A 16,696-nucleotide genomic window follows, 5' to 3' on the forward strand; every position below is an offset into this window, starting at 1 on the left:
CAGCTGCTGGAAGAAAATTGAAACCTTCAATAATCAGGTTTTTGCTTCCATAATCTGAGAGGACTTCCTGTTTGGGAAGATTTCCTGTTTGGGATGACTTCCTGTTTGGGATGACTTCCTGTTTGGGATGACTTCCTGTTTGGGAGGACTTCCTGTTTGGGATGACTTCCTGTTTGGGAGGACTTCCTGTCCCAGCAGGAGAATCATCAGGGTAATCTGATTACTTTGAGCTAAAATAGTTACAATCAGCAGGTTCTCTTATTAAAACACACAGAAAAGAAATTAATTTATCATTTATCGTTACCTTCCAATCAGATGGAAACTCAGGAAACACTCATCCTTCCTCAGGTCGGGAGGAATACTGGGAATGCTGGGAATGCTGGGAATGAGAAACCATGGCAACGGGGAGACGCTGACCTGTACAAACATCCACCCCAGTCATGTTTGTTTCTTTATTTACTATTATGGTTGTCATAGTCTGAGTCGGATTAAAAATGTGAAAATAACATTAGAGATGACGTCAGAGGCTGGAGGACAAAAACACACAGAAAAGAGGATGATGAAGATGATGAGGATGATGAAGATGAGGGGAAGCCGCTCCTGTTATGGCCGATCAGTTGCGTTGCATCATCACACAATCAGTCCTATAAATAGGATGATGTCATCCCCCCTGGCCCCCCTTCGTCTCTCTCGCTCTCTGTTTAGTAAGGCGTGACGTCACAGGCCCCGCCCCCCTCAGGGCCTTTTATAAGCAGGTGATGCAACCGGAGCGGCAGAAGCGCAAGCAGCCGCGGGAAAGGAGCAACGTTTCATTTTCTCCAGCTCAACCAGAACCAGAACCAGAACCAGAACCAGAACCTCGGAACTTTAACAGGTAAGGAGAGGGGGGAGTGCTTCCGGTGGGGGAGGCGGGCTGACGGAGGCTCTGTCCCGGGGAGGAGAAGCCGGGCTTCCCGGTCCCGGTTCGGGTCCGGTTCGCTTCCCGGCGCGCACAGAAACCAAAAGCTGAAGCTGCGCGGTTTTTAATGCGCGGATTGTAAACCGGAATAAATAAATGATCTTTATTATTTTATATTTTTAACAGATTTTCGTTTCTGATCCGACCTGTTGCTGAAATTTAACTCAACTTGGAGATCAGCAGATAAACACTGAGAATGAGAAACCAGTACACTACATCTGTTATTATTATTATTATTATTATTATTACTGTTATTTTTATTATTATTGTTATTAAAGTCACAAATAATCCCTAAAAGAGACCAGACTAACTTTAGCTAAATAATAAAACTATGTGGATAAAAAAGAAATATGAACACTTTAAGTAAATAGAAAATTTAAGAAGATAACAAAAATCAGGAAGAAGTAAAAATAATTTATATAATTAAATGTATATGACATAACTGTTACTATTTAGTGCTGCAGGATAGTAAAACAGACGCTGCTGATCGTCTCTTCCTGCTGCCTGTTGATCAGAAACTTCCTGTCAATGTTTTCCTGCTTCCTTCTCTGGAGATTTATTGGACTGTCGTCCTTCCAGCTGATTTTCTTGCGTAACTTGGTTGATGCTGACCTGCAGGCGGACGGCTTTGTTTACGTCCTGCTCTCCAGTCATGATTACTCAGCAGAAACTCGGCTGTAAGGTTTCTGAACCGTTTCCAGCTGCTGGTTCCAGTGAGACAGATAACCTGTTACTGCTGCCTGGAGAAATGCACTAAAACATCCAATCAGAGCCCGGAGGCGGGGCTTAGCACTGTCAGTCATCCTCGTGTATGTGCTGCTAAATGTGCAACTAGCCTAGCTTTCACAACATGCTATGATTTAGCAGCGCCACACAAGATTGTGATTGACAGCGCTAAGTCCTGCCTCCTGGCTGTGATTGGTTGTTTTGCAGCAGGGGAGGAGCCTGAGTTTGGGTTTATTTATTGTTGCGGTGGCCGGTGTTCTGCTGCGGTTCTGACCCGGTTCCTCTGGTTCCTCAGGATGATGCTGCAGCATTCGGGTCTCTCTCTGGCCGACATCAGCTGCTCCGCCCTCGTCCCCTGCCTCTCACCGCCCGGCTCGCTCACCCTGGACGACTTCGCCAGCTTCTCGCCCATCGTGAAGGACGAGCTGCGGACGGCCATCCAGGCCAAGCGGCGGTCCAACGGGCTGAGCGCCGACGTCAGCTCGGACGGCGCCAGCTCCGGGTCGGACCGGGCCTCGGAGCCGCCGTCGGGCCGCGCCGGCCTCAAGAGAGAGGTGAGTTACACGCAGCGCGGCACCGCCTCCGCTGCCGCTTTCTGATGGCTAACGGCGTTTCTCCTCCTTCAGCTGACGACCGAGGAGCACGAGAGGAGGAAGAGGAGGAGAGAGAGGAACAAGATCGCTGCTGCCAAATGTCGCAACAAGAAGAAGGAGAAAACCGAGTCTCTGCAGAAGGTGAGCTCCAAGCTGCAACTAACGATTAATCGATTAATCGATTACACATTTAGAATATTCTGCAGATTTCTGATTTAAGCTGCACAGCATGAGAAATAAATCAAAAGATGTAAATAAACAATTTTATTTGTTTTTAAGTAAGAAAATAAACATTTTGTTTCCCAAAAGTCACCAGCAGCATCAGATTAGTGACAGTTTGATCATTTGTAGCAAAAGATGCAAAAAATCTGCAGAATAAATTTGCTAAGAAGTTTTTTTATCTGTAATTGAAAATGTTTTTGTTCGGCTTCATTAAACTTCAGGATGTTGGTTCCGTCACCAAACTCCTGATTTAGGAGCCGTTAATAAACCAGTTGATTGTTTCTGTAATCGATTAATCGTTTCGGCCCCAGTTTGGTCGATGGAGTTTGCCCTCCTGGCGACCGGTCGTTACTGATTGGTGGGTTGCTCTGACGCTGCAGGAGTCTGAGAAGCTGGAGAGCGTCAACGCGGAGCTGAAGCAGCAGATCGAGGAGCTGAAGCAGCAGAAGCAGCAGCTGGTCTACATGCTCAACCTGCACCGGCCCACCTGCATCGTCCGCGCTCAGAACGGCCAGACGCCCGAAGACGAGCGCGACCTCTTCATCCAGCACATCAAGGACGGCGCCTTCCAGCTCCACAGCCTCACCGCCTCTTCCTCCTCGTCTTCCTCCGCCGCGGCGCTGCTGGACGGCGGCGCGCTGACGCTGGACGACATTCGGTGTTCGGGTCAGCTATGATGGCGGCCGGCTTCCTGCAGCAGGAAGTGAACTCTGACCTTTCGGCCGGCCGGACGGCTTCACCGTTACACTTTATGGTTCATTTAACTTCGATGTGTTGAGACAGTTTGGGCCAAGAAGCGACACTAAGCACTGAAACCAAACCAACGTCAGTTTTTATTGTTTGTCTGTTTTGTACCAGTGTGAATTGGAGGCGATCGGCGCCCCCTGCAGGCGGCCGAGTGTTGACTCCCACATGTTTGTGTTGAGTGTGCGTAAAGATTATTTATTAGAGGAGCAGAGAAGGATGTGACGTTGTAACGACACTGTTTGTCCTGTAGAGCTGATATCACTGCTGCTATTTAACGCTCAGGAGCTGCACTGGCTGTAGACTTTGTACTTTTGTTTGAGAATAAAACTCTGAAACATAAATCAGGATGTTTGCTGATGAGAGAGGAAGAGTTGTGTCCAGTAAAATCTGTCTGCATGCAGAGGAATATTTCTGAACGGATCGCTCTCTATGCAGACGACTCTCTGCTGTTCCCTTAAACTAACCTAAATTTAATCTGCTACGTTTTCTGCAACAAAAACCTCTAAAGTTATTTTTCCATAAAGATGAAGCTGCTCCAATTCAAGTGTTAATTTTTTGTTCTCTTGTTTGTAGCTGCATGTAAACAACAGACGCCTCCTCTCCTGACGGAGCAAAATGTTTATTTTTTGAATATATTTATTTATTCCACCCAGGTTTTCAACCTCACTGTGTAACTATCTGCTGCCTAACTTTCATTTTCTGCACTTTGACCTTTTCATCAGGTTTGATCCTTACAGGGAAGTTTTATTGTTCTGACAAACCAGATTTGAACTTGAACTAATTTCTTTACTAATGAACTGAAGGGAAACTGGAGTCATCAACATGGGGACGGGTTCCGTTTCCTGTTTTTGGGATCATTCCTCAGTTTCAGTCTGAATAAAATGTAAAGTTTCAGGTACGACTGCACTGCTGCTCCTTCCCTTTGTTAAATTCTGTTTTTGATACTTTTTTACATTAAAACATGGATTATTAAACTTGTCATTGTCATTTTTAACTCAGTTTGCTCTGAATATCAGAGGAAAACTGAAACTAAAACCTGAAAATAGAAAATACATTTAGCAACAAACTCATTACTTCAACATCCTCATTTATCACATTAAAGTCTGTTTCTAACTGATTTAAAAAGAAACACAATAAAATGGAAATTTAAGCATTAATTCTACTATAAATGGTGAAAGTTTTCTAATGAGAAACATTCAGATTAATATCTAATAGCTAATTCATTTTTATAAAAGGCTTTATTTAAATAAATGATTTATGGCCTGATTTTCAGTTACAAGATCTAAAGATGCATTTCAAAGTAAAATAAAGAAAACTAATTTCTCTGCACTTTGACTGGATTACCATATTTATTTATTTCCCTGTATAAAATATAAACAGAGAATCCAGAAGACAAATTTATGCCTCAATAATCTTGAAAAGCTTGAAAAGGATCAGAAATAAGAAGCAAACCTTTAATTTAACTGAATCTATTTGACATCAGATTTTACATTTATTTTGTTTTGTAAAGATGAAGTTATGTGAATGGAAAGATTGTGTTTCAGATTTTTCTATTTTTGAGGTTATTTTATTGAAACTTGGAGGTGTGGAGGGAAAACGCTGAAACTTTACAGAAACAGTTTTGTTCTCGGTTCTGTTTGGATTCTGATAAACACGAACCGGATGTTAAGACATGATGAAAGTTTTCCTAAGAAGATAAAAACTCATTAGCTGCCAGGCATGACAGAAACATTTCCCAACCCAAACATGAGGAAGTGAGCAGCGATCGAGTCCGGACCTGCCTGCAGCTTTTACTGACAGGTCCGGACCGTCTGCGACCCGCAGAGCCCCAGAACCGAACCGAACCGAACCGGGATACAGGCAGACAGACACCCGGAGACCCGCTGATGTCTCTCACAGGAAGTGACATCACAACAGGAGCCAAAAGCGACAGATTCCTGCAGAGCAGGTTTTCCTGCGTGTAATTTCATCATTCAGTATTTTTGCTCTTACTGGAGTAAAATGTCTGCATTTTCTTCCCACTGAATGAAAAACAGACCAAAAACTCACCAGACAGACTCAAACCTGCAGCTTAAAGTTTCACACATTTTTCTTGAAAGAAACTGATTTGGAAAAATGTTCTTTGCGTTTTGTTATTTTTTTGTGTTACTTATATGAATTTTTGTCATTTTGGTCCTTAAAATACCAAAATTCCCATTTAACTTTATATGTTGGCCCATCTGATGACGTAATCTTTAAATATTAAATGGTAAGTTTTTACCAAATACTTTTTAATTTTACGTGAGTCTGATTTTTGGGAACCGCCTCCTGCTCACATCGCTGCCGAACAGCAGAGCTTTGAAAACTGGAGAATATTCATATTTCCACAGCTGATCCTGCAGGATGAAAACCGATAATATCAGGAGAGAAGATCAACTCCAGACGTTTTCAGGGTGAGTGAAGGAGCAGCAGCCATTGTTCCTGCCACCGAAACGCCTCGGCGGAAAGTTTAGGGCCGTTAGCGGAGCGACTCGGTGAAATAAAGTTCACCGAGTTTTAAACCAAGTTTTAAACCGAGTTTTAAACGTTCACCGAGTTTTAAACCGAGTTTTAAACCGAGTTTTAAACCGAGTTTTAAACGTTCACTGGGAATATTGTTTACACGCAGCAAACATGGCTGCTGTTGATGACACCTTCAAAAATTAACAATAATTTGAGTTATTTAGCTTGTTATAAAACGAGAAAAAGGAGATTTATTTTTCTAAAGCATATTTTCGTCATGTTATTAATTCATTTATAAATGTAACAATTTAAACTAAATATTAAGTTAGCAAGCTAAATATTTCATTAGCTTGCTCAATATTTAGCTAGCAAGGTCGATACATAACTGTTTATTGCTCTTGCTTAAAAATATATTTATAAATGACTGAATGACATCATAACTTTTCAACCATCAAAATGGTGAAAAATGACTCATTTTCTGTCATTTGACGGTAAATAACCCAAATCATTGCTGGTAATTTGTGACGCTGCAGCAGCCTTTACATGTGTAACTGGGTTGCTTGAATTTGCTTCTCTTTCCACTTTAAAGCTCTTCACAGAAGCGGATTCTCGCTTAAAGTGAAAGTAGAAGTAGGAAGTTTCAACACAGCCTGCATGACGCCTCATGCAGTTTGGGGTCAAAGCTGCGGTTTCTGGAAGCGTAGATGTTTCAGCTCAGGTTTGACTAAGGTTCAGCTGAACCTTTGGTCTGAGGAGGAAAATTCACTGGAAAACGTTAAGGAGATTAAATATGTCCTGGAGTTCCCCTGGAAGGAGAGAGGAGGGAAGGAAACAAGGAAAGGAAAATCAAAAACTAATTCCAGAATTTTCCAGCCTGAATCCAGAACCTAAGCAGCCAAAGGCAGACACAGGTTTTTTGAGGCCCTGGGCAGAGTTTCATTTGGGGCCCCAAACACATGATGCACACTTCATCTTTATGTCAATTTAACAGACAGGAAAAACAAAATGATGTTGACCTCTGCTTTTATTTTTCCCTTTTTCTCTCCACTTCATCGCATCTGAAATAAACTTTAGAAAGTTCCTGGATCATTTCCTCGGCTCTTCAGACAGACTCTGGTTCTGGTTCTGCTGGAGGTTTCTTGCTGTTAAATGGGAGATTTTTCTCTCCATTGTCACCACATACATGAGCATTTAGCAAATATTCAGTTTGAATCCCGCTAGCTAAATGTTTAGCTCTAAACCAAATATTTAGCTAACAACTTAATATTCAGTTTTGAGCATTTGGATGTTTACCGCTGTCGCCTCGTGCTTGCTCCATAAATCCAGGCTAAAGGGAGCAGTTTGTGAGGCTCAGATGGTTGTGATGGTTTTATTTATGATGGAAAGCAGCCTGTGTGTGTGACCTCTGACCTCCCAGAGGCCCAGTGCTGGCAGCGCCGGCGCTCTTCAGGAGAAATCCCTCCTCAGTTCTGCAGAAGAGCTGGAACGGCAGCAGGTGACGCAGCGCCCTGCTGGGAAAAGTTTCTTCTTCTACTGTTTTAATTCAAACGCAGTTTACCACAAAGAGGCCAGATGTGAGGAAACTGTTTCAGTTGCAACATCAGGTTTCTTCATCAGACCAGATCCCAGAGTAAACATCCATCTAACCGATGCTAACTTCCTTCTGCAGCTAGAAGCCGCTTTTATTCTGAAGAGTCGCACATTTCAAACCAACAGCCAGAATCCTGGTTATTTAGCCTCTAATAATAGAAACATGGGTTTCATCACTTAGGTCACATGTTCACCAGGTTAACTAAAGCCAAATATTTAGTTTGAAAGTAAATATTCAGCTCAGAGCTAAACATTTAGCTTGCTAACTGAATATCTTAAAACTAAATATTTAGATTTAAACTGAATATTTAGCTAGTTAGCTAAATACTCAGTTTGGTTTTAAACATTTAGCCGACTAACTAAATACTGAGTTATTGACTAACCAGACTCCCATAAATCTAGAATTAAATCTGGCTTGCATGTAATTTCCTAATTCAGAAATCTAAAAATATAATTTTGATAAAAAATTGAACATATCTTGAATTTTTCTTCCTTTTAGTCAGAATGTAAATATAGAAAAAAATTAGTTGTCAGTCAGGATAGTCCAGAAACTAATTTTTAGATACGTGGACTAGAAGGTCAGATGAAGCTGATTTTATGGTAAGACGGCTTGCCGTACAGCGGAACCGCTGAGACCCATCAGGGTTTCTGCAGTTTCCACATTCGCAGAAAAACTCACTGCTGTTTCTGCTGAAACTTCCCAACTTCTGGTCAGTGATGTCACAAAAAGACAAAGTAAGTACACCCTCACAGAGTTAATGGAAAATGAAGTAAACCCCAACAGACACCAGACTGTAATTATTCATAAAATAAACACGAATAGAAATAATCATGTTTAAATAATCACTGCTCCTCTGAGGCTGAAGCAGCAGTGAATTATTATTACAGGTGCTTTATATTAAAATATAAAATAAAGATTGAAAAAATATTAATAAAATGTTATATTCAGTTTTAAAAATCTCTTATTTTTAATGATTACATTTTGCAAACATAAATATTGATTATAGAAATAAACTGAACATTTTCAGACAGAAATCCTGATTCACCAACAAAACACATTTATCTCATTTTTTAATTTATTCATTAAAAATCAACAAGAATTTCCATTTACTGGAATATTTATTAATAATTAATATATATTTTATTCAAATAGTAATATTTGAATAAAAAAACTGAACATGGTGAGATGTTATTTTAAAAATTATATATTTATATTTAAATGAATATATTTAACTAAAAAAATTGAACCTAGATTCAACAGAAGAAAAATGTCCGGAATTTATTTATTCAATAACTTTTTATTGATCAATTAATTTATTTTTTATACATTCTGACATTAATAAAGAATCCTGGATGTGTGATGACTCAGCAGAGTCCCGCCGCCTGCAAGCAGCTGGAGGATAAACGGCGCCCTCTGGCGGCAGGTCAGTTCATTGTCTGGCAGCTGGATCCAGATGTGAAAGGTCACTGACCTCAGACTGAGCGAGCCGCGGTGTCAGGCTGCAGGCTGGAGGAGGCGAAGGAGCAATGCATGATGGGACAGAAAGGTTCATGAGCCCTGAGAGCCTCAGAGAGGAAGTTCTGCTCCTCAGAGAGAGAATCCACCTGGAGACGAAGAGCAGATATAAATACGTCATCATAACATAATGACAAAATAGTGAAACATAAGTAATAATAGATTATAAAATAAAGAACAATATAAATCAATAATAAAATAAACAGAAATAAGTTAAACAGAAAATAATGGTAGAAATAAATGTATAACAATAGTAAATGAGTAAAATAATTTAAAAATAATAAATATATAAATAATATAAATAAAAATATGTAATAGTAATATTTGAATAAAAAATAATTTAGAAAATAATGCAATAAATAGATTGTAATAAAGAAACAGATAATAAATAAATAATACTGATACATGAAAACATTTAAAAATAAAATATTAAAATCATTTGATACTAAATATGAATATTTCACACTGTAAATGTAAAATATTTGATTCTTTTGGTTAATTTTAAAGCTATACAGAAATGTTTCCTGTCAGCCAGAATAACTGATTAGTTTAATTGTTTGTAATTAAAGCAGAAATGAAACATTTCAGTGAAGACAGGAAGTAGTTTGTTGGCAGACAGGAAGTACCTCTCTCTTCAGCTTCCTGTTTCTTTGCTCCAGCAGCTCACAGGCCTGAAACCAGATACATTTAATGTTTTACAGTAAAAAACATCGAACATGTTCAACTTTGAGGTTTTAGTTCTGCTGTGAGAAACAACATCTGAACGGCTGCAAACATGAGGAGATAGATCTGACTTTGACTAGACCGCTGAACGTCTGAGTATAATAGAGAGTTTTTTTTTTCTCAATATTTTCTGTTTGGCGTTGAGAAGCGGTTGCATAAATTTTTCTCAGCCACATGAATCTGCTTCCTGTCCTGACAGGAAGAGTCCTAAAGCCGCCAGAGGCCTGCAGGTCACAGAGGTCAGAGGTGAAAGGTCAAAGTCTGACCTGGTGCAGCTGGTCGGCCCTCTGCGTTTGTCTCTTGCGGCTCTTCTGTGCAGCCACTCGGTTCTTCTCCCTCCTCTTCATCCTCCGGCCTTCATCCTTCAGACCCTGAGCCAATCAGAGACCGTCAGCTCCTCCGGCCCCAGAACCGGGCCGGTGCGTTTCTACGGCGACCTTACCGTCCATCCGCCGCCCAGGTGAGCGGCCCGGCCCGGCTGCTGCTGGCTGGACGGATCCGACATGTTGAGCGCTCAGAACGACGATCCGGAGCAGAAGGAGGCGCGGCGCGGTCTGGACCTGCAGCGGTTTCACATCACCTTTCACTTCCCAAGCTTCACTCTGGTTTCCAGAAGTCAGGTGACTGTGGTGACCTCTGACCCCATAGATGGGACGGTCCAGACTGCAGCAAGTCTATTCAGATCCGATCCGGCTCCAGAACCGGGCCGATATTTTAGATTATCCTGTGAAGTTCAGCTCATTTAAAGGTGAAGAAAAACAAGGAAAATGTTTTTTCTGCCACATCAGTGTTTAAAAAGTTTAAAAAGTTTAATTATTAGAAACTGAAAAACCTGCAAAGTTTCCTGGACCTTCTATCAGGGGTGCACAAACTTTTGGTCACATATTTCGGAACCATTGAAATGTTAATAATCAGATTTAATCAGGAATCATAGATGCAGTTTTTGGTTATTGAAATAATTTTTATAAATATGAAAAAAATAAAACTCATTTCTGAGCAACAAAACCAGATTTTCTTTTGTCTTGGAAAAAGTTTCCTTTTTCCAGTAAAAGTCTTTGGAAACTAACAACGGCTGCAGCTGTCAGAGTTTCTGTTGAATGAAGATTTATTTCTATAAAAATGTCGCCCTAATTATAAATAAAAAATCTGCATCATTTTTAATTCAGAAAAAATAAAATATCTAAAAAAATATAATTTTTTTAATGTAGCGCAAAACGAATGCTAATGTTATCCTAACCACTGAACGAACCGCTCTGCTTCACCATGACGCAGAAAATAGTTTTATTTTTGACTTTTATAAACAAACATGAAGAACGTAAAAAACAAACAAAACTGGGATTCCTGATGTGAACAGTTCCTGATGTGAACAGTTCCTGATCTGAACAGTTCCTGATCTCTGAACAGTTCCTGATCTGAACAGTTCCTGATCTGAACAGTTCCTGATCTCTGAACAGTTCCTGATCTGAACAGTTCCTGATCTGAACAGTTCCTGATCTGAACAGTTCCTGATCTCCGTGGTTTCCAGGAAGCGTTACTCTTCCTCCTCCTCGCTGCGCTCCGCCCCCTTGCTGTCGGCCTCGTAGCCCTGCGCCGCCGCCTCCTCCTCCACGGCTCTGTGGACGGGCTGCCGGCCCCTGGTGGCGCCCCCTGCAGGCGGCATGCCAGCGGAGCCCAGCACCTCCCTGTGGATCTGCAGCGATGCGGCGCTGGGCTTCAGGTTGAGGATCTCACAGAGTCCGGCCGCCTGCTGCTGCAGCGCGTCGATGGACTGCAGACACAGACACACCGTAAGGCCTGCGCAGGCGGCTGCAGCACGCAGACGACCTGCAGACGACCTTACCTTTATCACCTGGATGGCCTGCCTCACCATGCCGGGAGCCGCAGCAGACACGTCGCTCATGATGCTCTCTGGAGGAAACGGAGCGACCGGTGAGCAGCGGCTAACAGCAAGGCTAACAGTTTATCATCCTCTGATGATCAGTGGATTATTAGATTAAAATTAATTTAATCAGTTAACTAGCATCGTCCGTTTAGCTTTTACTTTAGTGTTGCAGTTTGGCCACCAACCAGCAGAGGGCACCGCTGGTCATCCTTAAGCTACAGAAGAGGATGGAGAAAAAAAATCTCAATTTCTTTTGATCTTCTGAGAAAGAAGAAATAATTCAGAATTCTGTTTTTTCAATCCTTTTCCAGTTGATACAGAAATAAGGATGGTGGCGCCATCCCAAACAGAATCTTTACTTTATACGGTTCTGTTTGAAAACATAAATATTCAACAAGCTCCTTAAGTTTAATGATGATTTTGGTTTTTTTAATGGATCGTGTTTTGAAAACTTTTGTCCTTCATGTTGTGGTCGACGGTCACGTCTGACTTTGTTTTTTAAGAAAATGTCCGCTTATCAATTAATAAGATTAATTAACTGTGTGACCTCTGACCCAACACACTGTCATCTGATGCATTTGACTCCTGCAAATAAACCTTTTTTTTTGTTGCTTAGCGTTGCCATGGCAACCTGCACCTACATCCGTTTCCTCTGCATCCTGAAAAAGGTGAAGAAGAAGAAGTGCTGAAACATTTCAGGATTTCACTTCAGCAGCAGAGAAACTTTCACATCTCTGCTGCTCCGAGTTCTTCCTTCCTGGTGGAGCGGCTGCTCGGTCAGCTGGACATAATCTGCCCGGCAACAAGGCCGGTCTGTTTGAGGTCAGTTTGTTACAATTATGACAGGATATCTGCTTTGTCTCGTTTCTATTTTTTAGCCAAAAAGTTAAAAAACTGAGTCACTTTGTAAAGATTGAAACATCGTTGACAGAGAACGCCCTCTGCTGGTGGAACAGTGAATTATCGAGACATTTCCCCTCAGAACGAAGAAACAAGAACAAATTTTCAGGTCACCTGTCTGAGATGTTTATTTTTCAAGCTTTGTTAAAACAACCAAAGATCAGAAAGTAGATTCAGGAAGTCTAACTGACCTAGATCTGGATCTCTGAGCAGCTCTGCAGGCTGGACTGACGTCTCATACAAACCCTGAAACACAGACAGAAAGAGTTCAGCAGCCCCTTCATTTCACCAAAATAATTTAACTAACACATAAAAATCTGATTTTATCTTCTGGCTACCTATAAAACAGCCTTAATAGTTATTTTACAGATACTTGCTGGTTACTTTCCAGAAACAGTTTCTGCTGTAAAACCTGGTGCTAACTGTAACTTCCTGGTTTTTTCCCATAATTCTCATGTTTTCCTTTCAAGGCTTACAGAGTGTTTTATGTGTCAGGCTGTAATTTGAACCGTGTGGTAATTCAGGAACTCACAGATTAACGTTTTGGATTTTCTTCCTTCAAACCTACTTTCCAAACTCACAGCCTGGTCCCTGAACGCACCACTGAGTTCTGCTCTGTAAGCCCAAAGAAAACAACCTGCAGGTTCCTCTAAGGTTCTCTGACATGTCGGCTTGTTGGCTGAACGGATCAGTCCATGTGAACCGACCAGGACTTTCCGCTCGGCCTTCAGGGCGTGAACCACATGGGGAAGGATCCGTTTGGGGTAGGAGTGGCGCCTCCAGGCGGTGTCCAGGATGCTGTCGTCCAGGAGGCTCTCCAGATCCAACGCCTCTTCATCTGAGGAGGACATCCATGTTAAACGCAGAGGAACCAGAACCGGACCGGCGGGACGGACAGGAAGTACCTTCCAGGTCTGGAGCCTCGTCCCACGGCTGTCCGTCCACCAACACGTTGAGCCTCACAGCAGCTTCAAAGTTCTGCAGAGATCCACAAATATTCAGACACAAAGCCTGACAACCGGGAAAAACCGGATTCATGAATGAGAGGCTGAGGAGGATCTTCGAAAGAAACCATGAGAGGAAACGACAACGCTGCGCTGACTGGTTCCCATCACAGCTCTGGGCAGAAAACTCATCAATTTGATCTGAAGGAAACATTTTCATGCTCTTTTTTTATATTTCTTGTTGGTAATTTTTTTCAGGCAAAACTTTACAACAATTTCTCAGCAGGATTGGTAGAACCGAACTGGAACCGAACCCTGGATACACAGGGTTCGGTTCTAGTTAATAACAAGGCCAAAATTTAAGTTTGGCATCAAACGGAAACAAAACTAAACCCTTCCTACTCTCAGAAGAAATTAAATCGTTCATTCTGGTATTTGGTGGTTATTGGTTTAATTAATTTAAAAACTGGAGAACCGTGTTTCATGGGAATTCTTCCAGGTTTGGAATCTGGAAACATTCCCAGTTTAGGAAACATTGTTCTACCAATTTGTTAGAATTTCGAAGCAAATTAACTATTAAATATCCGTTTTTTTGATCGGATTTGGTGCCGAATATTAGCAGCAACAGATGTGGAGTTTTTCCAGAACCGACCAGTTTGAATCCTGCTGGATAAATCTGGATAAACCGCAGCGGAGCTTAAAGTCAGCAGAAAACAGCGGGACTCACGGCCAGCAGCTCCTGCACTAAAACCCTTCGGCTGTCCTCGGAAATGTCCGGCTGTCCGTCCAGAGCTCTCCGTAAAAGCTCGCAGCATCGGCTCATCAGCTCGGTGGTTTTCCTCTTGGATGTCAGCCGAACTCTAAATTCCTGCTCTGGGTCTTCATGCCGACATGTTTGGATCGGAAAAGACTCCATCTTTGCCGCCCGATCTGTTTGTTTTCAGGTTGACTTCCGCCGCCAACCGGAAGTCGGTATGTTGTGCTTCCTGTTAGCCGTTAGCTGTGTGGCGTTTATATCTTGCTTTGCGGGGGCATTTTCTTCATAAAAACTCACATTTTCTCCTGTTGTAATGGATTATGGCTTCGTTGACTGTCACTGTCACATATCAGCCCCTGAGTTCCAGCAGGTAAGGCCCAACATACGTCAGTTTTCTGGGAAATATAAAATAATATGGAGAAAGTTTTCATTTTAGTACTGGAAACGGAGAAGAGCATAGAAAATATTTACATGATTTCCTCCCTCTTTGTCCAAATCTTCCGTTCTCTTATTTTTCCATTTAAGTATTTAGTCTCTCTAATTCAAGCTAAATTTGACCCCTTAATGTCTGAATTTATATCAAAGTGTACAAAAATACATGGCATGTCTTTTTGTGCCAATCAGATGAGAAAGTAATTAGAAATTATGAATTTGAATATTGCTACCTCCATAAGTGTTAATAGGGACATGAATGATGCTAATTAGATCCTCCAGACATAAAGGAATGAAACAGATCATTATATTTCAAATACAGCGAAATTCTGTAACTTTTCTTTGCTACACAGCCAATGAGCTCCTAAACCCTTTCCTCAATATGAAATCAGTTTTATAAATTTAATTTCAACATAAATTTGAACAATCATTGATTTTCAGTTTAAATGCAGCTAAATACTGAAGGATCACTTCACTGTTCTAGAAACTTTGGTTTCCTGTTTCATGATCAAATGTATTGTTTACTTGTGTACATATTTTTTCCATCATTATTTATCTATTGTGTTTTGTAATCCAGATAAATTACTTGATTTAAAGTTGCATAATCAAAATACATACACAGAATTTACTATTTCTGTAATTATACCTACATTTTACATATCACTTGTTAATACTAAATAAAATAAACTGTAATACTATTAATACACTTCCACTCTTTAGCTGCCTAGTGTCACCAAAAAGCATCATGAAGCTAATAAGTAATAATTTGTAGAATTTTGACTAAATGTTGTTTAATTTAAGACACTTGTGAGCCTAAGTATATATATACTTTATTGCGCATTGAGCAGGATTCACTGCCCTTTGTTCACTTCAGCTTCCATGAAAAGCTTGTAATTCACACTTCGGCCACTAGGTGGTGTCAAAGCACCGTCTGTTTATTTACTCATCTAAGCTGATTAAGTTCACTAGTCCATCGGGATAATTTTTGTGTTTTTTAGAAAACTAAGTTTCGAAAAATCTGGAATGTCTACATGTAAAGTGTGTTTTAATCCTTTCACTTTAATAATCTGGAGAATCTTTGACTAGGCCATTCCAGCACATAAATCTGCTCTGATCTAAACCAACCCCCTCATGTTAATTTCTGGTTTATTTGGAAGTTATGATGGAATAACTTTTGTTTTAAATAACTTCTGTTTGCGTTTGGTTCATCCTTCTGGGCCAGCATCCGGTTCCCAGTTCCCACTTCCTGGTTCTGTTTATGTTCTGTTGGTCGTAACTGGACCAAATGTGGAAAGGTCAGCGCGGTCTGAGACTTCAGATCCCAGCCGTCTCTTTTCTCTTCTGCAGGATCTTCCGGATGTGATCCACAGAACCAGGCAGGTAAAAACTCCTCATCAAGAACCACATCATAACTGTCCTTTGCGATTACTTTGACTACACCAAACCAATGGAACCTCCTTGTGTTCAGGCCGGGGTAAAGACTCTGGTGGCCGTCACAGAGGAAGTGGAGGAATTCTCCAGAGTTCTCCGTCTGCAGGAAAGGTCGGCGCTCCAGGATTCATCTTACAGAAACCTTCCGACCCGAAGGAGGTTCTGGTTTCCAGTCCAGCGACTCTGAGCACCAGAACATAAACAAACTGTAGTTTAAAGTACAGGCAGGTCTCATGTTGTCAGGATTCCTCCCAGCTGGTCGTCACCTCCTGTTCGTTCCCACAGATATCCGGACCTGGTGGCTCCGTGTCTGGGGCTGCACCCCCTGCAGGCCGCCGGGGGTCAGCGCAGCGTCCGGCCTCAGGTAACAACAACCTTCACTTCTGCTTTATTGACTTTGAAGATCCGTGGAGCGTATCGGTGTCGGGACGCCTCGGCGGGAGGAAAACCCGGACCGGAGCGCCTGCTGGGAACTCTGCTTGTTCTTTAAGGGATTCGGGAACGCCACGCTCCGACCGACTGAGGGGGAAAGACTCGGCTTTATTCACTGAAAATCAGCAAATTTAGTCCTTTATGATTAAAAATAATTTATTATATTATTTAGAGATTAGTTAATAGATTAAATTATTTCTAAAATAAAAATTAATTTCGTGAGAAGAAAAAGAAAAACATCTGGAGTTTCAGTTAGAACCATCCATCCATCCATCCATCCAACCATCATCCATCCATCCATCCATCCATCCATCCATCAATCAACCATCCAAAAATCCATTAATGCATTCAATAAACCTGCT

General features: G+C 41.4%; 4 protein-coding genes across 6 annotated transcripts in view; 2 read left to right on the plus strand and 2 right to left on the minus strand.

The window, feature by feature from the left end:
- The first annotated feature begins 752 nt into the window (after window positions 1-752).
- On the plus strand, window positions 753-4,220 carry atf3 (activating transcription factor 3). The gene is made up of 4 exons (XM_015046654.1): window positions 753-874; window positions 1,980-2,238; window positions 2,311-2,418; window positions 2,880-4,220. The coding sequence occupies exons 1-4, from the start codon at window positions 759-761 to the stop codon at window positions 3,174-3,176; spliced, it is 780 nt and encodes a 259-aa protein (XP_014902140.1). The 5' UTR covers window positions 753-758; the 3' UTR covers window positions 3,177-4,220.
- A 4,390-nt stretch (window positions 4,221-8,610) lies between these two features.
- batf3 (basic leucine zipper transcription factor, ATF-like 3) lies at window positions 8,611-10,731 on the minus strand. Its single transcript, XM_015046662.1, has 4 exons — window positions 9,999-10,731; window positions 9,823-9,927; window positions 9,460-9,504; window positions 8,611-8,922 (listed from the first exon to the last, which is right to left on the minus strand). The coding sequence occupies exons 1-4, from the start codon at window positions 10,059-10,061 to the stop codon at window positions 8,791-8,793; spliced, it is 345 nt and encodes a 114-aa protein (XP_014902148.1). The 5' UTR covers window positions 10,062-10,731; the 3' UTR covers window positions 8,611-8,790.
- An 86-nt stretch (window positions 10,732-10,817) lies between these two features.
- On the minus strand, window positions 10,818-14,219 carry nsl1 (NSL1 component of MIS12 kinetochore complex). Its single transcript, XM_015046655.1, has 6 exons — window positions 14,010-14,219; window positions 13,244-13,316; window positions 13,046-13,176; window positions 12,530-12,584; window positions 11,397-11,464; window positions 10,818-11,324 (listed from the first exon to the last, which is right to left on the minus strand). Exons 1-6 carry the CDS (start codon window positions 14,196-14,198, stop codon window positions 11,088-11,090), a joined length of 753 nt encoding a protein of 250 aa, XP_014902141.1. The 5' UTR covers window positions 14,199-14,219; the 3' UTR covers window positions 10,818-11,087.
- Window positions 14,160-16,696, plus strand: part of tatdn3 (TatD DNase domain containing 3) — a 15,096-nt gene continuing 12,559 nt past the window's right edge. The window contains exons 1-4 of one of the 3 annotated variants that reach the window (XM_015046648.1): window positions 14,160-14,254; window positions 15,819-15,851; window positions 15,940-16,013; window positions 16,188-16,266. In XM_015046648.1, the coding sequence (XP_014902134.1) occupies window positions 14,174-14,254; window positions 15,819-15,851; window positions 15,940-16,013; window positions 16,188-16,266 (267 nt within the window). In that variant the 5' untranslated portion in view covers window positions 14,160-14,173. The other 2 variants (XM_015046647.1, XM_015046649.1) reach the window with 2 other exon arrangements.

The sequence above is a fragment of the Poecilia latipinna genome, unplaced genomic scaffold (genome assembly GCF_001443285.1).
Source record: "Poecilia latipinna isolate Pla-1442-1.1 unplaced genomic scaffold, P_latipinna-1.0 Scaffold786, whole genome shotgun sequence".
Taxonomy (NCBI): domain Eukaryota; kingdom Metazoa; phylum Chordata; class Actinopteri; order Cyprinodontiformes; family Poeciliidae; genus Poecilia; species Poecilia latipinna.